The sequence below is a fragment of the Manduca sexta genome, chromosome 18, assembly GCF_014839805.1.
Source record: "Manduca sexta isolate Smith_Timp_Sample1 chromosome 18, JHU_Msex_v1.0, whole genome shotgun sequence".
NCBI lineage: Eukaryota > Metazoa > Arthropoda > Insecta > Lepidoptera > Sphingidae > Manduca > Manduca sexta.
The window spans coordinates 14,518,600-14,541,789 of record NC_051132.1 but is presented as its reverse complement, the minus strand read 5'-3'; the positions used below and the strand labels follow the sequence as shown (position 1 = coordinate 14,541,789).

Sequence of the window (23,190 nt, the reverse complement as noted above, 5' to 3'; positions counted from 1 at the left end):
AGAGAATAAGGCCCTCAGATTACCTGTCAACAGTAGCGTCATACAGGTTGCATATAGCATATAAGTTGCATTATATAGCATACAGGTTGACACCACCTTTCTATATGACAGTGTAGACTCATAATACGGCAGTGTTAGGATATCTTCATGAAATTAGCGTGGAAACGAACTCTATATGCCAATTCTTACTCTCATAAACGCGACGCGATGCGTTACGTGTTTGTTTAGCACTGGCAAAATAACATGTCATACAGAACAAGCCTTCAGCCTTACATAATAAAGCTACAAGACACTGTAGCTTTATTATGTAAGGTAACCTTGTAGCTAAAGGACATGTGGCTGCCCTGTAGTTTCGCTGGATTTATCTTATGAATAGATGAAGAAGCATGTAGTGAAGTAACGATTGCCCGCCAACCAAATGTGCGAAAAAAAAACCTAATTGCACATAAAATATAAACCTTTTTTATTGCAGTTAACTGACGAGACGAGCATGCCGCTCGCCTGATGGTAAACAATACGCCAGCCTAATCAGTAGCAACACCATACAGAACTTTAAGTTACAAAGTACTGCGAGACGGCGAAGAAAAACATCGCGAGGAAACCTGTAAACCTTAGAAGTTCTCTATAGGAATTTCGAGGGTGTGTAAAGTCTACCAATCCGCACTAGGCCAGCGTAGACCAAGACCTAATCCTTTTCAATAATAGAAGAGGCCCATGCCCAGCAGTGGGTCAGTATATAATACAAGGCTGATATTATTATATTATTTAATCATAATCTAAATGACCTATGTAATATTTGCAATATCTAAACGAGTTTTTTTCGTTTAAACGATTGCTGGCCTGCGTGGGCCTTCGGACAGGCATAGTGGGTCATGTTGCGAAACAGCCTTATTTTTCGTCCACCCACGCGTCTGCTAATGCAACAGCTTTGTGTATCCTTTCGTTGTTTAGGTATTCATTTAACAAATAATCCTTTATTTTTACTTTACTTTTACACCTTGCACTTGGACATAGGTTAATAAAAAAGCTGATCGATGCATTCTTAAAAAAAAATGTGGAGTTGCTTTAACCTTAGATTTTAACAATTCTTTTAGAGACGTCACTAGGACAATTTTTGCTACATTAAAGCAGAAATAAACTTGTCTAAATCATGTTATACTTAAACAAAGTCAATAAATAATTTACCTTATTTGGGACCTGAAATTATTACGTGAACAAACTAAATAATCAATATGGGACTTGGTGTTAAAAATGCTTGTATCAATGAACATCAATATTCAGAGTCTTCTACATTTGCAAGCGAAACGGAATTGAACCTGCGACCTTCAAGTATGAGACAATAGCAATTATCTATAAATCTTGTTTCGGTCTGTCTGTTCAGAACTGATCTCATTTTATGATATCAGTTCTTTGTTTCAAATGCCCGCCATTTTTTGGCGGGACTGTTACTGTCATGTCTGTTTCCGGTTTGGCTGAAATAAAGAGGTAATCGTTTACGGGATAGCTACAAGAGAATCTAGTCACTTTAGATGTTTGTGAAGAATTCTCAGATCAGTGATTAGAGGGAGGAGGGGGTGAGTTGAAGTTGGCAACCTTTTGTCTTTATTTATTTTATACGTTGTTAATAAAATATTTATAAAAAAAATATATAATTTGAAACTTTGTAAACACACATTTCGCGCAATATTTTACACGAGTCTACAATATAACAAGATCTTTGGCGAAGTGTACCTCATTTGCATTTTTACTCTCTTATTTTGACCTCAAATTCATAGACATCGTTAGAAAGAAATCTTGGTCTATACTTTACGATAGTTATTTATACAGCCTAAAATCTATAAACAAATGAAATGTTAAATTTGCTCCGACGCATATTTAAAAAAAGAATCTTTCAATGTCATACTGTCGTATTAATGCAGAAATTACACATTTATCATGAGGCTAATGATATTAAAAATAAACACAGCGCAGTATGGCACGTTGAAATTAAATTCAGATAAAACAGCGCCAATATTACACTGCAAACTGTTTAAATTCACAACACCAGAGCCTGCACTCTCACACAAAACAAATGTTATAAACGATGAGTCAATAACCATAATACACTCCACAAGTTAAACATTTAAACCATGCAATGTTTACGAACGAGAACAACAAACGAACACACCCCAAAAGAGTTCTTCATACACATTATGTTAAGGACACACACAGTGTTATTATTAAAATTTATTATATTTACCTCCTTATCCAACGGAAGAACCTGTTACCCGCTTTATTCGAGTTATTTTTCTTCTTTTTCCCCATTTTCTTCCAAATTTAATATCATGGGACACTAACACCTTTGCTTAATAAAAAAACACTGATCGTTTATGTTCACGAATAAAGTTTTCGAAAATAGAACGTCACACACGACACTGGCCACTAATAAGTTCTCTATTTGAAATGAATTTTATTTATGGAACCATTTCTGGCCGGTACAGGACTCTACGGATGGGCTCTACAAAAACCATAGACAATAAAAACATTAATCACAAAACACCAAACAAAGGGACTAAAATGTGGAGTACATCGAAAATATTTACCAAAATCTGCGAGCAAGGAGATATAGAAAATTTCTAATTCATCATGAGCGGCCGACGAGGGGCGCGCGCGCGTACTGGCGTGTGCCCGCAGACAAATTTAGACGCGACGAAAAAAAAACCAAAACACTCCTGACTGGATGCACATTGCGAGAAATGCAGCCGAGTTTATTTTCAGTTTGAATCTACGAGATACCGAGATTCGAGATCGAGATATTGTCTAATAATAATGTTTAGGAGCGTCGCGTCAGCTTCGACGGTGCTTGGATGTTCGTCGAGAGAAAATTATTGAGCGGTGGACCGGTACTTGTAAGCAAGCAGTGTAAAGGTTTATGCCCTCGCTGGCCTATTTTATGCCGCTATGATTAAAATGAGAAAGGAAAAAAGGCCAATAATTTTTTCTCTTTATTTAGTTTAAAAATATATGATCATGGTGCACATTTATGTGTCCTATATTATGTGGATCTTATCAGTCGGCAAGACTATTTTTCCCAAACAAAATCGAAATTCGTAAGACCTGTATTACCGGGAAACCGTCAAATTCCTGCGCTACATTTCCATTATCATTATTCTCCGAGTAAAACCTTTACAGGCAACTTCATCAAAATTATAACAACATCCACATTCGAAAGATTTAATTTTACAAACCTTTACAACAAAGCATTAAAATAGAACCACACTGGTCCTAGACACAATTACCCAAAAAAAACAATTTGCAAACCTTAATTCAACATTTTTCACATCTGGCGTCATCACAGTCATTCATACAAATAATGTTGACCGCTACATATGTAAATCCAGTAAAAACAAAAAGTGCGACAGACAGACATGAATCATCATGTAAATCCGCATCTCGCTATGCAGTTTATAGCTCCCGTGCGTTTATTTTGTGGAGATCATTACCCGTCGTCGACCTTTCTAATTCTGCGAGCGCTAGATTTAGGACATCTATGAAATTTAGGACTTTATTGAATTGAGAATTAAGATGTTATTCTTTAAGTTTATTGGAGAAGTTTCCAATTTTGAAAATACGAAATTATATTTCACTACGTTAAATGTGAAGAATTGTTGAAATAAACGAAAAACGGCTGTTAATAATACATTTAAATACTAACAAAGATATATCATAAATAATTTTCATTCTCTTTATTTTTCACACCATTGATATAATAGCGGAGAATGTAAGCTATAAAATACTTGAAGTTCTAAATATGATCCGTGATCAACATCGAAAATAAAAAAAGAAATGCCATTTTCTATTTGATATTTTTTACCATAAATAACATTCTCGTCCCTAAACAAAGAATCTAAATAAATTATAAAATTTATACTATTATAAACACTCATTTTGACACTAAACTTGTGTACTCCGGAAATCATCCAAGATCGCACGTGCGCGTCATCTCCGAAGCTGTCATAGAGAATTTCCTCTATGGTTATCACATTGCGTCACACCAGGTCCACTATAGAACGTTGGGCGTCGTCCAAACCGTGACACCTGAAATACACGACGAGGAAATGAACGCTCTAACTAGCCGCGAATGATTCTCCTATGAGTAATATTGTATAAATATATATGTCGCCGCAGCACTGGTGAATTTCCGGAGCGATAGTGGCGCCATCTATCATTACATCGAGGAAGTATTGGAAAAGGAGGGAGGTCGACTGCTGTCAATATAAGGACCGGCCGAGCGGCGAGAGCTCAGTCTTGTACGAGTGTTGGTTGACTGTGGTTGGAGTCTTGTACCAGCCTTGTAACAGTGTAGTAGTCTTGTTTCACGCTCGAACCGAGCACATTGTGTATTCCGCTGGTGTTCCTATGCAGTAAATTGTTATTGAAGTAAAAAAGTGTTTCAATAATTGAATAACTGTCTGGAAAATAAATATAGACCGGTGAAACTTTACCGGTCGTGTAAAAAAATAACCAAGTAAACAGTTTCACTCCGACATCAGAAGTGGGATGGGATCCTACCGATTTCAAGATCCGCAATCAGAATGTTATGTCCCTATGGAACCAGGACACGAAGACCTTGAGCCCGATATACTGAAAGATAAAATACGAGCGAGCGACTATTGCTTCAACGGACTCCTGATGACTTAGGATCACAAATGTGTTCTTGCCATCTTACGACCCAGTCTAAATGGTTCACTATACACCTACGCTATGTAGCATACTATGCTACAATGGAGAACGGTATGTGTGAACAACTTCGAATGATAAAATGTCTGCGGGTACCACGTTCCAATTGCTACAGCGTTCCTATATGGGTGCCGCGCATGGTGTGGAAATTCTACGGAGGCGTCTTGGTTAAAGTGACTACGTGAGTGGCGAATGGCGGTTGATGCTAACTGGCCTAACGCAGAGTATGTTTATCGACGCCTGGAAAGTGTGGTATCGTATGACCCATAACCCTTGTTTGAGGGTTCTGGTTTCAGTTATTTTCCCGTAATCTCTGGAAATATTGAAATTTCATTTTTTCCAGGAGGTATTAACTGGAAATGATGACCGATTCACTACGTAGGTACATTTGTTTGACAAAGCAATAAAATTGCTGTTTAGAAAGTTTAAAACAAATCTGATTAAGGTCAGAATAGGCCGAACGATATTTCTGTTTTGGTTTTACTTTTGCAGAAATATGTTCGTGATTCATGGCGTGCGCAGACGCGCCTCAGGGGGTGCGGATGCAAAACGACGCGCTCAGGCTGAGCGAGTCCAAACATCAAAATTGGGATGGACCTCCGAGAACTCTACGAGAACCTCCGAGAACCTACTAACCTTGCAAAATTGATTTTCTTAACGGTTCTGCTTATGTAACAGCTGTGACAAAACAAGTTGCTTATAGTTCAAATTCGTTTATTCCTTAAAAATAATAATCTAGAATAAAATATCTGGAGAGTGGTACCTCTGAGCTAATTCATGTGTTACCCTTGTGCTGGCCACGGGTCCTTGATGTATCCAAATGTGAACCCTGAGATACCGTTGGAACGCCTTGTGGAACCGTGATTAGACATGTACACACCACAGATTCTAAATTCACAAAACAGTGCATTAGGGATGTCTTTGCGTTCTGTACTTTACAATAATCTGCGAGAATAAAATATCTGGAGAGTGCCACCTCTGAGCTAAATCATGTGTTTCCCTTGAGCTAACCACGGGTCCTTGATGTATCCAAAAGTGAACCCTGAGATACCGTTGGGACGCCTTGTGGAACCGTGATTAGACATGTGCACACCACAGATTCTAAATTGATAAAACAGAGCATTGAAGGCATCTCTGTGTACTGTCCTTACAATAATAATGATTTCAAAATAAGCAACATGGGTTGTTCACAGTTGTACTAATAAGAGAAAGTACGTTCTATTCTTACAGAATCAAAATCTACTTACGAGAATCAACGAGGCTGGCGCAGAGCGCGCGCCGCCTGTCAGTATGGCCGTGCTGGCGCAAATACAACGGTTCATCACATTTTTCGACTAGTACTCAGTGGAGTGAGCTGTGTCTTTTACAACTTACCATATGCCACTCATTAAGAGTGAGCTTTAAGTTTGCCTGTATTCACGAGGAGTGAACATACTACTCGTGAAACCCATGTTCCATATCCAAAGCTATGTTGCTCACAAATAAATTGACTGAGGTGTACTTGGCATTGAGTTGTTGTGTACACCTTGGCAATGAGTTTCTGTTACAGAGAGAGAATGACCCAGCGATGCAGAGCACGCATCGCATTTCAGAATGGCCGTGTCGCCGCAGCACTGGTGAATTTCCGGAGCGATAGTGGCGCCATCTATCATTACATCGAGGAAGTATTGGAAAAGGAGGGAGGTCGACTGCTGTCAATATAAGGACCGGCCGAGCGGCGAGAGCTCAGTCTTGTACGAGTGTTGGTTGACTGTGGTTGGAGTCTTGTACCAGCCTTGTAACAGTGTAGTAGTCTTGTTTCACGCTCGAACCGAGCACATTGTGTATTCCGCTGGTGTTCCTATGCAGTAAATTGTTATTGAAGTAAAAAAGTGTTTCAATAATTGAATAACTGTCTGGAAAATAAATATAGACCGGTGAAACTTTACCGGTCGTGTAAAAAAATAACCAAGTAAACAGTTTCACTCCGACATATACAATATTAGTGGCATTGATATATATGTACTACGTACTAGATTTGGCGTTCCGAATGTTCACTGTGTCCAACTGAATTGAACTGTCATCCATTCAAACTGATTTTAGTATGGTCAATATTGACAGCTTGTGTTTGTGTACGGAGTGGCGATCATGATATAAGAACTCGAGTCTAAGTGTCAACCTGGATTTTAATAAAACATATTAGTCAAATAAGTAAAATTATTTGTTGTTCAAGTGAATAAATAGGTTATAACAGTGACGTTCCGGTTGCCATTTTAGTTAAGATTTTGAACAAATGATTTATATGAACGTTCGTGTCTATAGAATATACGTCATCGTGTAGTGGCATCATTATAAGAGAGCCAGATGAGGCTTTAGAAGTAATAGTACCATAATGTTACGAGTTAGCTAAGCTGGAACTATTTTGTCACAGAACTGCTGAAGGAACAGTTTTGATTTCATATTTCGAACAGTAAGATTGCAGAAGGACGAAAACAATCTCTATAGGTTTTAAATCCAGCCAGTGTTCACGGACAGGGGTGATGCATTACCATAAAACGACCCACTTGGTTTTATGCCAGCTATCTATTACAATGAATGATCTAGCGAAAATTGCACTCACTTATTAAAATAATGATGTGACAATATAAACATTTAGGTTTGAAGGATTTTAGTCTAGTTTCGGACTAGATATAATTGGCTGGGATATAATTGGCGAAAAATTGATTGAATTTCATATGATATAAACTAGTATCAATTAATTGGTTTTTCATAAAAACACAAATAATATCTCTTCGATAAAAGGAATGTTTTTAAAATGTAGCTGCAAAATAGCAAACATTATTCAACACTTTCAATAAACATAACAAACAATCAAATCGTATTATACAGCTATTTGTAGACATTCTTCACTATAATGTAGAATAAAAAAAAAAGAAAGATGTATGGATGTATTCACTTGTCTCTGCAAACAATACCTATTATAACGGCTTAGAACAATGCAGCCAAAGACAAGCTCTAGAGAATGCATTCAAATCCCATGAAACTGCGACGTGCGTTCCAATCTACTTAGACCTCTCAACCGACTCGCGCACTTCACGAACAATAGCAAAATGGAAAACATCAATGGCATCCCACGGATCACTTGTTACTGGCCACACCAAGTACTTTCGCGGGCCGACGAAAGCGAAATGACACGCGCTCCGTTTCACATGAGCTTCCTGTTACGTTTTCACATTTCGAAATACTAAACACTGGCTGTTTACAAAATGAATCACATTTATTTTTTCCTTCCATAGAGTATGTAAACAATGTTCCAAATTCGAAAATAATGTATTATAGAAATATTTGAACCGTGTAAGAATCGAGCACTCGGGACGAGTCCTGCAACAGCGTCGATCGAACGCTAGTATGCCGCGGCGACTGACCGAAGAGATTCACATGAAAATACAAGCTTTTCGGGGAAGTCACTATGTTTAATTATAGTACGCTGCAAAGTATAAATACAGTATACGCTGAATCAACAGACTAAGCGCTCAATCACATTTACATGACTCATAATCATCAAAATATCTAAAAGCGTATAAGCTCCATTCAACAATGTAATACCTATATTTTTGGGTTATACAAACTTTCTTTCGCGCCAGCTGATCAATCTATAATGTTTTTGTGTACTGTACCTTAATTTAAAAATGTCGTCGCATCTGACCAAACTTTTTGGCAGTGCGAAGAAAAATTGTTTACATTATACGATTTAGGAATTTCTTGCAAGAGGGTATTAAATTATCGTTCGTATATTTTGTTTGTATGCGATGCATCGTGAAGTAAATCATTAGGATTTGTAATTTTAGTATATTCCATGATTTATCACTAAACATATTTACGAATTCTACAAGAATTGTATTCGCAGTAATTTGAATAATCTGTTTTAAGCACACAAAAATACAATCTACTGTTATTTTAGTAATAGAATTATGCTCTACATGGTTATAGACGTACCAAATAGTGAGATAAAACTTTTAAGAAACATGGGAGCGTATTGTATTTGTATTTGCAATAAACCAGTGCATAACACAAACTGCTTTCTAACAGATAGGTTCCGCCGGGATTCCTAAGTAACGACCGAAGGATTCCAACGCCATACAACTCATACTTTACTGATTGGATAGTGAAACAGTATACTGCCGTGCTAAGCGCAAAAGCGGTATGTTAAGGAAACCTTATTTCCAGATAATAGAAGTTTTGTAAATATAGTTTTATATGTAAACTGAGATAGCGAAACTCTTTTAAGGTTTTCTTAACAAGTTCAAAACAAGATGCCGTAATTTAGGTTAAGTTCATTGGATGAGTATTTCTTTAAGCTATCTAACGACTTAAACATCAAGATTTTGATTTTTTTTAAGATATCGCTTTTGAGTTTAGCATGGCAGTATAGACGGTGAAAGCTCCATTGTGACTTCTTCACAAACCGCGTCTTGGGATTATCTACCTTGTTTTGAAAGATGTGTTAGTTTCTTGAGTATTTAAATTAATAATTAAAGGTAGTATAATTGGTAAACATATATTTCTAAGTTAATTTTGATCGGTATAATTATAAGTACAATTGGATCTGGTTTCTTTATAAAATTCTGATACATAGCAATGTTTTTCATATATCTATATAAGTAATTATTATATTTTGCCTAGAGCTCCGCTTGCGTGAAAATGTTTTTTCGGGATAATAACTAGCCTAGAGCACCCAGGAGAAATGTAGCTTCCTATTAGTGAAAAAAAATAATTAAAATCGGTTAAATAGTTCTTAACATTAGCGCGTTAAAACAAACAAACTTTTCAGCTTTATATATTAGTAAAGTTCAATATTGTAAGTATAAAGCTTCAAAAACGTTGTCACATCGCAGTTATTTGTTTCAAATCTGGCACATCAATCCGATTATCCCTATTACAGCGGTTTATCAGCTTTACTTCATTTGCCACCATAATACTACTAATAATAGTATCACAAAACCTGTTGATGACTGCCTCGGTGGCGTAGTTGTATTGCACGTCCGGTGCAATAGCGCTCTGAGGTCCTGGGTTCGAATCCCGGGTCGGGCAAAGTGATATTTGGGTTTTTCTGCTCAGTATCAGCCCGGAGTCTGGAATTTGTGCCCGATATGGCGATAGGCTCGCCCCCTATCACATCATGGGACGGAACATACTTGGCGAAAAGTGGGTGCCCTAGTTGCGCCTCTGCATACCCCTTCGGGGATAAAATGCGTGATGTTATGTATGTTATGTATGTAAAACCTGTTGATATCAACAACAACAAATCATTTGAATGACATGTTATCACGGTGACGACACGATATTGCGACGACATATCGTATCGTGCGATCTAAAATATCGTACCTGGCAATCGCAAGTTGCATATGACAACAAGAGAAATGAGACCAAGGTCCCGCATAGGTGTTTACTTAATATTGGCCGAAACAACGAGTCTGGCCAGCGAGGTCGCCACCCACATCCACTTGATTATTGAAACTAGCAACTCCATATTGGCGCAATGTTTTTCGGTGTTTTAACCAAGAATTAGACTTATAACAAACGATTGAATCGACCTGCATGGTGGGCAGATGTATAAAAAAAATGAAGGAAGTAACTGACATCTGAATGCAGAGAGCACGCTGGCAATGTTCGGTGTGGATATCTTTGGATGAGGCCTTTAGCAGTGGACAGCTAGCGTTTAATGACGTTCGAATACAGATACTAAAATTTAACTTGGCACTTTCAATAATGTCTATCTATCTTCAGCCTATATCTTTGTCCACTGCTGGACATAGACTTCCTCCAATATGCGCCATATTACCCTGTCTTCGGCCTGTCGCATCCAGTTTTTACCAGAGACCTTTCGCAAATCGTTACTCCATCTAGCTAGAGGATGAAGGAGAATGATGTCATACATTAATAAGTTAAGCCACAATTCTGCAGAATAATAACTCTATATCTTTTATATCACCGATCTTCCATGATTTAACTTGTGATTTTATTGATCAAATAACAAGCGAGATAGCAGTCTTCGTATACCGCGAAATTGGCTCGTAACTATAGTTATGATAAGTGTTGATCGTAAAAGGTTTTTTTGTTTCATTCAAGAAGTCATAAACGGTTAAACATCGTATTTATGTGTTGTTGAATACATGTTCACAATCTCATAGATTAAGATGGGTACTAATCGAAATGTTACCTCTTTTAAAACATACTCTAAAGGAGGTTCACTTATTCGTGGTATATTTTTATGTTTATTTCACGATCATTTTTACGCCATGCTCCAAGAAGCTTATATCCAATCCATATTATTATTTAAAATAAATGTAACTAGCAAGACAGAATCCGTATGATAAATTGTCACCAATGCCCATAAAAGCGTGGTAATACGTAAATAATCTTTATTAATAGGCATATGGTAATCACACAACGAAATGAAAGGACATAACGGCTTCATTAGGTACTTAATTTTTTAAGAAAATCGTATCATCCGGACGGACTCCGTACCTTAATGGTATTAAGACTGCAGTGTTGAGGTGTCGGGTTCAATCTCCGAGTCGGGCAGATATATTGGGTTTCTAGTGTACCAGTCCGGAGTCTGAAATTTGTGCCCTATATGGCGATAGGCCGCTTCTTGCAAGGGACGGAATACACACAATGGAAAATAGGTGCACCAGTGATGTCTCTGCCTACCCTTTCAGGGATGCAAGGCGTGAGTGTGTGGAATTATTCCGATCTAACCTATCTGAAGTGTGACTCCTCATTATTATCTACATCAGCGGTCTCCAACATGCGGCCATCGAAAGTTCTGTTTGTGGCCCGTGATTGTTAATAAGGCTTAAACATCAATATAAATGTATTAAATTAAGAGTAATAATATCAGCCTTGTATTATATACTTGCCCACTGCTGAGCACGGGCCTCCTCTACTACTGAGAGGGATTAGGCCTTAGTCCACCACGCTGGCCTAGTGCGGATTGGTAGACTTCACACACCTTCGAAATTCCTATAGAGAACTTCTCAGATGTGCAGGTTTCCTCACGATGTTTTCCTTCACCGTTAAAGCGAACGATAAATTCACAAAGAATACACACATGATTTTTTAGAAAAGTCAGAGGTGTGTGCCCTTAGGATTTGAACCTGCGGACATTCGTCTTGGCAGTCCGTTCCACACCCAACTAGGCTATCGCCGCTAAATCTAAAAAAAAATAAAGAGTAAGCGCATCTAAAGCAGGGTTTTTAGGTTTAATCTTATACGTATGGCCCGCCTTTAGTTAATTTTGCCACCTTGTCGCCCTTGCCTACCAAAAGGTTGCCGACTGCTGATCTACATTATTGTTTCCCTCATATATCGTCCAATTCCTAAGCCGTTCTGGTTTAGTACCAAACGTTTACGATGTCTATAATTCAGAGGAATTATGTCTATAATAACGAACTATCAAAGCCAAATAAATCTCGCCTGCAATTATCGTTTGTCTTCCATGAATTGTTATGAAGATCAAGAATTGTTTAATGCCAATATATTAAGAATTATTTTATTGCGTTAATAATATTTATCAGTCAGACTCTCTTTGTTGGTTAAAATTGTTAAAGTATAGACTTTCTTTGAAGTACTACATGTACCTCCGTCCAGAACCAATCTGAAGCAGTTTTCTACAGTCTCACGCTTGTGTAAAGCATACAACAAAATTTGTAGAGAGGTTGATGTATTTGCTGACAAATTACCATCTTTCAAAAAAGTTGTCTTGGCGTTGCTGAAGGGATGAATATGCTGTATTAGTTTTTATAAATATAAATTTAATTGCTTTATTTATTACCAATTTTGTTATTCTTTTAAATTTTAAATATCATTTCGTTTGTTTTTGTTTTAAGTTTGCTGTTTCAAATATGTAATATTTTCTTTAAATTTAAATATCATTTCGTTTGTTTTGTCTTAAGTTTGTTGTATAACTTATGTTATATCATTCTCAATATGTTTATTTACCGAAAAAAATACACGTTATTATGTGTGCATGCTGTGACAACTTAAAGTGTTGTACATTGAATTATATTTTTTGTAACGATTTTTGTATCCATGCTACAATGTAACAACTACTGTTTGTCCAAATAAAGAAATAAATAAATAAAGTACTTGAAATAAATAAGTCGATTATTTATTTGTAATTAATTACCTTAATTGATTTAGGAATGGCGTCGCTAATCAAAGTTCCTCCAAATACTCCTACATCATGTTATTGAAATAGAAATAATCTATTCTAAATTCTATATTATCAATTGCATCATCATTTGAAACCACTTTCGCTAACACAACTAAACAAAAATAATATAATCTGCTAACTTTAACCGCATCTCAAATATCAATAAAATAATCTTACAATTCTAAATTCAAACCACATCCTCTGTATTAATTATTGTTTATGACAGACACATTTAATTCTAAATTCAATCTCCATCCTCCATGCTACGTATAACTCAAACTCTATATTGTCTACGGCTAGACCCGAGCGAATGCAATTCGCCATCGTTGCACTCTGGACTGCCGCCAAATAGCAACGGGTGCGACGACCTGCCACTTTGTTTTTTTACGTCTGCCATCGCGAGATTTTAGTTTCTTTATACAAATAAACAGTAGTTAATCTCGTTTTATAGCATTTGCAATAAGGAAGAGATGTTCCGCTGTCATCGATGCAATTTTAGTCTATATTCGACGAAGATTAAGACGTGGGTAAGAGATGTTTAAATTTTAGTTGGGGACCGTCTGCCGATGTATTGAGAAATAATACAAAACACATTTCCAGTTTCCGTCAATACCCTTTTTAATTTATGGGCAACTATTTTAAACTGTGTATATCTTACTACGCTGCTGTCAATCCAGAGTAAATTTATGAACTTTATTGTAACCATAAATGACTCGTCTTTTATTGTTTAAAATATCGATTTCTTCTATTCTATGTACCTACTGAAGAAATGGTTTTGGATCAACATCGATCGAATGTCGAGAGACCTTTATACGAGGTCAGAAATTAGACTATTTGAGAGTCTACATAAACCCAGAAGCCAAACAGTTAATAAAGACAATACAAACGAGCCTATACTCACAACCTGACAGCTATCGCCTTCAAACCGCACGATATGTTACACCGAAACCGCTTGCCCGCAGGCCACAGCAGCTATGATAGACATATCAAACGGCAACCCATAAATATACACATAATATAACTGATGTCTAATCAGTCTCGATTGGGAAATTATCACTCAGATTAACAATGCATAGTCGGTTATTATACAAAATAATTAAAAACAAACCACGTAGTACATATCCTATCGGACTGAATGCGTGTAAAAAAAGTTTAACAAAATGAAATAGAGAAGTCTAATCCATACTTCCGCAATTAAGACTGGGCAGAAATGCCACTCGAAAGCTTTGAAAAGAGAATGTCACACGAAAACTAATGAAACACTGCACTGGCCACAAACAGTTCAATTAAAAAAAAAAACAAATCACAAGTATAAAATCTGAGCGCACGCTTCGCGCGTCCCATTTCGCGTCGCTCACTGCACGCGGCGGGAAGCGACGACATTCAAAAAGGCAACGTAATAAATGGTCTCAATTAGGATTCAAGCAGTGTGTACTGTCCAAATGTGACACTAGAAGAATGTGCGAACCCGTCACTGAAAATCGGTCAATGGATTAATAATTGACTTGTCCATTACGATGGGGCACGTCCAATGTCATTCTTATATGCAGGTGACAGATGAGGGTAAAACAACCTAAAACTTTGACGAGATGCCAATGAAAAGAAGGGCGTGACAAATACAAGAAATATTAAGTCCTTGTTATGGATATGATAATAAAGCCATGTAGAACGCAAAAGTGAGAGTCTGGTAATTTATGATCATGAATAAAACATACAAACTTTTCAAAGTAGATATAAAAAACAAATGGCTATCCGCATAAATACAAAATCTTCTTAGGTATTTAAACTCACAAAAAAGTTTCAACCACAATAACCTCCATTTCAAGAGCGCAACGATTCACAAAATGGCTGCCGATCTTAAGCCTAAGACAATATTTTCTTACATATTAGTCATGCGCTGCGGTTGCAGTTAAAGTAATCAATGTGGCCATTTAAACCAAATAAATAAACACCCAACGAAAGGCAACTTATGGCCGTAGTTCAACAAATTAATGGTGCAATGACAGGCAATATATTACTAAAAAAATAATGCAACGTGTGTTATCATTCATCGCTATGTATTGTGTGAAGAAATCATTTTTTATGGAACACTTAGGATTCCTAGAATAATGGCGTCGTCTCGTCATTACTCGCCCTCATATTTCATCGATAAGAACTTTGGATTCTAAAGAAATACTGCAAACGGATGGGCTAAGTCTTTTTTATCAAAGTAAACTGAACATTGAAACAAGCAAAACCTATTTAAAGTTAAATAATTCCATTCCCCACAATAGGAACCACATGAAATAAAAAAAAACTGAATGACTACATGCTTAGGTAATCTATTAATACTAACATAATGTTGGTATACTCTAGATCTATGGAGAGTAATCTTTGAAACTATTCAATCAATTGTTTTTTGTATTTGCTAATAGATGGCTACAGTTTACATTATAACTGCTACAGTCTTCTACTATTTATTATTTATTAGGTTTTCCAGCAGACTAATACTAACACTACTATAACAATAATTAAAATATGACTAATAACTATAATGTAAGTCCAAGTTAGGAATCTATCCTTCGTATATGCCGCAAAACAACGGTCATCAGCTGTCAACAATAAAGATCTCTATACTATGTGCATATATACATGTCGGAAACTATGAACAATAACTTTATCAATGAACTTTAACAATAAATTAAATAACTGTACTCGTTGAATACTCATAAGGCCATTATATTATGACAAAAGGTATAAAATTAAATGTGATTTCATTGTAAGAAAGTGAGTTTACCAAATATGGCAACATTACTAATAACACGCCTTCACAATAATATTTTGTACCCGTAGTCAATAAGTTCTGATTATTTCAAACCATTTCTTAACGGTAAAGTATTCACATTACTAATTTTTTTACGACCTGCCTTTTATAAATGTATCAAATAAGCATTTAGGAAAACTAACGTTTGCGGATAATTCAACAATGTTGACTTGGGTACAAAGTGCGTTGTGGTGTGACGTAGTAGTTGATATGATCGGCCACTATAGTACAACTCCATAACGTTAGTAGTAACTTGCAAACGAATGTCGCAGTTGTTGTATTTCGCCCCAGAGATTGTGGAAAGCAATCAATACTTCATGACTTTTTTCAATTTTTGGCAAAAGCTTATTGGATTTCCAAATCTTTAATCCAAGCTCAAAACTTATAGTGCTTCAAGATAATGTAATTAGATTGCTTAAATAAGCCTAGGAAACCTAAATAAAGCCTAATATCATTAATTTATTCGCAAGTAATAACGGACCGCGGCCATGAAAGTTATAAATTTGAATTTCGAATAATATAATAACAGTTTGTTTACTTATTAATAAACACCATAAAGAGCCTAATTAGGGGTAAACTAAAAGGCTAGATCTTGTAATATAATGTTATGACAAAGTACGCACTATTTTAATTATTACTAAGGATCAAATAGACATTAGTTCTACACATATAATATAGCAGCGGTCGCCACGCGCTGCCACGTCTCTAATGACATCTATGTATATATATAAAAATGAATCTCTATTTCCCTTGGTCACGCCATCACGCGTGAACGGCTGGACCGATTTCACATTTTTTTTTGTGTTTGTTATTGTCAGGAGAAGGTTCTTATGAAAGAAAAGATTCAAAAAATTACGCGGAAAATTAGAAAGTTTAAGAAAACTTAACGAAAATATTAATTCTATATAAGTGTCAATTGTTTGAAATGACTGTCAGCGATTGACAGAATGCGCGCTGCAAATTCATAGTTAAGACGGGACAACGTCTGTCGGGTCAACTAGTATAGATATAAATAATTACTGAATTAAACTTGCACTCACTCTAATTTAACGACTTTCCTGCTATTATAAAACAGTTCAAGTAGTCTATTTATAACATCATAAATTACTTATAAATACAATAACAACGCATATTTACTATTTCCTCCACAGGTTAATGGCGTTGTACGGAGATAACTACATTCTGCGTCATTTGTAAATCGTATTAATTAAAGATATTTATGCGACTAGTGATGATGTATTTACGGATGAACAACACCTCCCGTGACCATGAAGGCTGCAAAGTCTTCAAAACTTCGGAAGTAAAAAACAATAAATAAAATACAAAAAACCGCGATAGAATCAGGAAAATTAGTTTAATTTCGATGTATTTGTGTTAAACTAAGTTTTGCGCCCAGCTTTACCCGCGTTAGTCTTACTAGGAAAACTTACCTTTGTACTTGGAAGGCTTGCCATCTGTCTCGTAAAATTTCTACCATGCGAAGTCGGTGTATATAAGTATACGGGAGAGTTAATACCGATTGAAAAAAAAATGGTCTCAACTAGTGTATTTTTTTTATCAGCTCTTTTTTCTGTAATACAGATATAAAGTTATGTATTTCTTTTAATTGCCTACCACATGTAATTTTTAAGATGTCTCTTTTAAGTTTTTATAGAGGTTATAAAATTTTCAATTAGTGTTTTTTTTCCGAGTAGTTCATTCGTACACTCGCAAAATATGTAATAAATAAATTTTAAATTCCCATAGTGTATAACCCTCTCAGGATTCATCATTCAATTCAATTGCAATTAAATTATATTAACAAAAAAAAAGAAAAATTATCTCTAAATTATAATATTACTCGAATAATAGAGAAACCGTCACACTTTAAATTGCCTACCACGTTTAATTTCATCGAAACTTTCATCACCATCCTACCACCTGCAAAACAATCTCATGTTAGTCATAAAACCTAACAAAGAGATCGTTTTACATTGTATTTCATTCATATATTCGCAAGTCCCGTGTCGTGGGTGAGTGTAGCGACTCGTTGCCTTGTTCACTACTAAAATGGTATCATTCGGACCTTACATTGTTTTGGCCGAAAGGCAAAAACTAAAATAAAAAACAACAAAAGGACTCCAATCCAATGATTTGTGAAATTTAGGAAGTAGTCTTATCACGGTGCCTGGTCTTTTAGAACATGAAGTGATTTCATATTACATAAAGATAACATAAGTTTGATAATATAGAATATGAATCATGGCGGAGCCATTTTCCTTTCAACCTGCTTTGTTGCTGTTAGATGTATTAATTTGAAGCAAGGCTAATTCGAAAATTAAAGAGCTTTTAAAGTTGTTTTTTTGCAAGACTAAGCCTTCGCCCACGTCGGGATGACGCGGCTTAATCGGATAGAGGTAAACAACTGCTGAAAAAGGATATATTGGAAATGGAGATGGTAATTGGCAACCTTTAGCCGTTACCGGAAGCAAAAATTAGACGAAAGAGGTCGCTATGTGTTCTCTATGGTTTTATATTTAACCTCCTTTGTGCATCTTTAGCGGTTACGTTCGATAAGGGAATTTTGTGGTCGCCGGTTACTATTTAACATTGACACTTTGCCGTCGAATTTTTTTTAGTTTACCCACTCAGTCTTTATATAAATAATCTTAATTTATTGTATCACTCTTAAATTCTGTACGCTCGTAGTTGACCATGATTTTATTTTATAAATAATTTTCTCAGCATTTTCAAGTGAATTTATGTAATTCTTTATGGGGAAATAAAAAAGATCTTAAGCCAAAAAAAAATCCTCTTTTGTGCATCTTTAGAGGTTACGTTCGATAAGGAAATTTGAATTTGCGTTTCATTACTATCACTATTGCGTTTCATCTCACTTATCTCAGATTCCCTTTTGTATGGAGGAAATAACGATTGCGCATTTTGTACTAATTGCAACTACGTCTAACTTTTTAGATATACGTGAACTCATGTGTCGTTTACCTCATAATATGAAGCACTATAATATGCTATAATGTTACTACCATTCAAAAAGAGAATTGCGACAAATCTATGTATGTACACAATTTTTTATTTTTTATTTTTGTCTATAATGGCCGAACGTCTTTAGAACTCTATGTAGGGTGACAGAGATTAATAACATTTGTGGAATAAAAAAAAACTTTATATATATTGCAAAATCGCAATAAAGACTACAATAAATCAGCAATCCTATGGGCGGAATGTGTGACGTCGCAACGCGTCGACAGTTCAAGGGCAGTGTGTTGTTTTATAAAGAAAACAGGTTTGCAAGCCCTGACCGAGAGTATGCGTCACCCGGCGTCGAACCAGAGGTCACTGCGGGTAGGACTTATGACTAAATGTATTCTAGTATTTGAAGAAATCTGTTACATCTTTAGAGCTTGTTTTGATACCTATTATTATGTATATGAACAACGCCAAAGCTACACTGCAAACATTTTCTTATAACATGAACAGGTCGGCTTGATTATTGTGTACCCGCTGTCTCGCAGAAACGACAAAACTGACAGCTTAAGGTTATAGCTTAAGGTCCATTTTTCATACATTTTGTTTCACCTTTAATCTGGGTAACTAAACAAGTATTGACACGTAAAGAATTTAAATTCACGTCTAGTTAGTGATTAGTTCTCGCAGTTGAAAGAAAAACGTAAAAATAATTAATATGCATGGATATTTCGGCCTTAAAAATTTAATACGACGAAATTGTATGAAAAATGCACCTTAAGCTATAACCTTAATACTTAATGATTTCTTATGTAAACGCAAAAGTTACGACATTAATAATTGTAAAATGCAGGTACCTAGATATAGTTACTTAGTTTTTTGGGCCGAGCACTCAGCCCGCTCTGTGTTTATGAAGGCTGCAGTCTTCGGCAATCGCGTTGAGAGACAATTATAATACAAAAAACCGCGAGAAAATTCGAAAAATATTTTCATTTTGATGTTTATAAATACATTACATTTGGTGAGTCAGATTTCCGAACACAAATGTTACTTCTTAACTCCTATCAAGGACGGCAGGGCATCCATGATTCTTCTAGAATTTGAAGTGCTAGTGGTAGATTATTTCATAGTTTTTTGATATTTTCAGATATTAAATCAACGGCGACAACGATCAAAAGTGCACTTTACGAGAACCCTTCTTTCTAGAGTAACGTTCTCTAGGAACCAGCTTTCGCTAACTGTATTTCTGGACTATTAGGAATTAAGGACATTCCAAGCCCGACCCTATTCATACCATAGCCTGAACGCACTATAGCATTTTAAATATTATTGAATAGAAATAACTTATTATCCAGTTAGATTGCCTGTTTTTTAACGAAACCCTCATTGTTTATGCGAAGGTTTTTCTAAAACCGACAAAGGATATAGCAAAAGCGTACACAAATAGGCATTTCTAAAATAGTAAACAGATAGTTAAGGAATCTGTAGATAAACCGCATTCCGGCATAGTTTATCGGCCGGTTGGACGCCATCTGACCTTTCTATGATGACTATTTTAATGCCTACACACATTTGCATTTGCCAAGGAAGATCGCGCAAGACGACACACACGGTAATAAGGTAATTGAGGATTTTTTTTAATGTTCTTTATTTGAATGTTTTTCAGTTGGTGTTGCAAGCCTTTGTGGCCTTTGGGCTATGGTAACGATATATTACGACGTCGGATTTTATGCTTATTACCATATGAAAAAGTGAGTTGTAGGTACCGTGATAAAAAAAAAATCATAATATGGTAGTTCATAACATAGTAGTCATAAAAACCTTTAAAAAAGAAACTGATATTAGGCTTGCAAAACTTGTTTGACTACAATGTAATATAAAATTGTCTACTATATAAATTACCTAGTTTAAATCTGCATGATTGATAGGCAGACAAGGTTATTTTAAGAATGATGCAATAAAAAATGACACAATCTGGTGTCATCTCTAGCGAACCAATAAAAAAGCAATATATCATGTGTGTACTATGATGGCCACTATTTAAAATATAAAAAGGATGTCTGTAGGTATCACAAATTTTTAGATATTGACTCAAATAAAATAATTATATTATAATCTTTTGTGCAACTTCCTTGGTTCACACATTAGTTGTGATCGGTTGGGTAAATAATTTTAAGAACAGTTTCTAATCAGTTTTAAACAAAAACAGTAAAAAATGCATGATGGGAGAAGAAGAATGCTTATATCATGGATTTGGTTTTTTTTTTCATAACACTGACATTAATGTTTACAGTAGAAAGTCCTTTTACAAACAGAATATATGGTAATGTTATTTTTTATGAATATACATGGTGCAATTTAAAAACAAAATCTTATGTAATCCTATTGATTGAATTGTGTGTTCTGAAATGTTGAATAAATTTGCGTTCTGTATTATTTTATAAGCTAGATAATTTTTTTTACATATTAATCATTATTTCTTTAAATATTTTTCACCTTGTATTACAATAATTATAAAAGACTAATGATCTTTACCATTGCACAGTTACTTGGTTGTATTGCCACTCAACTCTATATAATAAAAACATTTATAGTAGAAAGCCCAAATTTCCAAGTGGGACAGTTGATGATAAGTGACTACCTATACCTGAAAGCTGCTTGCGTTAAGATGTATTACAATATAGAAAGAGCTTTTTAAGTCATAGGTTATTTTATATTCCAAATTATGTATATGGGGCACTTAACTTTCTGACAAATATACAAGCAAATTTGTAAAGAACTATGAATTTGAAATAGAAAGTTTATAATTAAAGTCAATATTTAAACCATGTGATGTATGATATAAGAAACATCTTACAAATGAAATGAAATGGGTAAGTAATTAACAACTGCAAAATATTGTTACAGAGGTACAGATCAGGTTTTATTAGTTTTTTTTAAAGTTAAAAATTATAATTACAAAAAAATATATTCCAATAACAGGTTACAAGAATATTAAGGTAATTTCATAAGTAGTTGATTTATAGAATAATTACATAGTAAAATAAATATAGTTAGGTACCAGACTATCTAAAATTATATCTTCAGATAAAAGTTAGAGTATGATTTTATCCAAACAAAAATTTTATAGAATCTCATTTTATATGGGATAAAAGATTAGAATTAATTGTTTTGTTTTAGAAACTACAATAAATAAATAAAAATGATATCAATAATAAAGGAAATTATTCTTTCCTTTTAGAATCAATTTTAAGGAAAAAAAATACACACATACATCAGAAATTAAATTAATTGCATATGGAAAAATAAAAACAATAGAACAATAACGACATTTTAAAAATTTTCGTGTACACATTGGTAGTTTTTCAGAAATACCGCAAAAATAAAAACCAACGATGACACACACGGCAAGCATAACATATAATAAAATAAAAACACAATGTCTCCAAACAATTTGAACATTTAGACAAATTCTATTTTTATAAAGTACATACACGTAAAATAAAATTATATGTAATAACGATATTTTTTAAACAACTTACCTGACGACACGGGGCACCGAAAAACTCTGCTTTCACAAAAGTCTTTATTTAAACAATTATAAAAATTAACCAATATTAAATAGTTTAAATAACAAAATTGCACTCTTTAATTACCACTTTTAACGAACAGTTTTATAACTTTTATGTATTTTTGTTTACGCACAGCACATTCGCAATGCACATCGGTTGCCATTTGTTATGTCGATTGATTTGATGTTAATAAGATGTGTTGAAAGAGGAAAAAAAAACTTAATTTTTTTAAATTATATGTTTTATTTTAAAACCAAGAAATGCGATGTTATTTTCACTTTTATTTGTTCATACAATAAACATAAGTTTTCCGAAAAAATCCTTGTTTTTAATAGTAACCTAGTATTGTAAAATTTTCATCTGTGGACTGCGATTTCGCGGGAAAATTCAAAGATACACATGTAACATGTATTTATCCTAAATATATCTAGATTTCTCGTACGTTGTAGTATACTTAATTGATTGGATATTATTTTTATCAAAGGTACATAAATTAATATGCATCATTGAATAAAGGAAATTTTTTTAGGTATCAAAAATATTGCCGGCCGGTTCGTAATATACAGCATCTTATAACAGCAATGGCCACTTTATGTGGATTCTCTTCTATAACACTTTTACCGGGACAATAAAGTCAGCCCATTCATAATCTAGAAAAGAAGCATCAGCCTGGCTGCCATAATATTGTGTGGAAATAAACGAGGTGATAGTGCATAGTATAAACCTCGGTCAAGAGCTGCTAGAAAACTTGCAGCAGTTGGCTTCCTCAAACAATTTTGATCGTGCAACCACAAAAAGCTGATTCCTCCGAATTTTGAGGTTTATAGGAAGTGTGGCGGGTCGCATTTTAAAAATATTGCAGCTAATGTAAACGCATTTTGAAGTTCTTTGGCAATTATTGCTGTAAAAAATAAAGTGCAGAATGTTTCGCCCTA

General features: G+C 35.0%; 1 protein-coding gene across 2 annotated transcripts in view; it reads right to left on the bottom strand.

The window, feature by feature from the left end:
* LOC115440270 overlaps nucleotides 1-8,125 on the bottom strand; it is a 48,821-nt gene extending 40,696 nt beyond the window's left edge. The window contains exons 1-2 of one of the 2 annotated variants that reach the window (XM_030164491.2): nucleotides 8,050-8,125; nucleotides 2,240-2,497 (exon numbers count right to left, since the gene is read on the bottom strand). In XM_030164491.2, the coding sequence (XP_030020351.2) occupies nucleotides 2,240-2,304 (65 nt within the window). In that variant the 5' untranslated portion in view covers nucleotides 2,305-2,497; nucleotides 8,050-8,125. Of the gene's footprint in view, nucleotides 1-2,239; nucleotides 2,659-8,049 lie in introns of those variants that run through there. The other variant, XM_030164492.2, reaches the window with a different exon arrangement.
* Nucleotides 8,126-23,190: the final 15,065 nt, after the last annotated feature.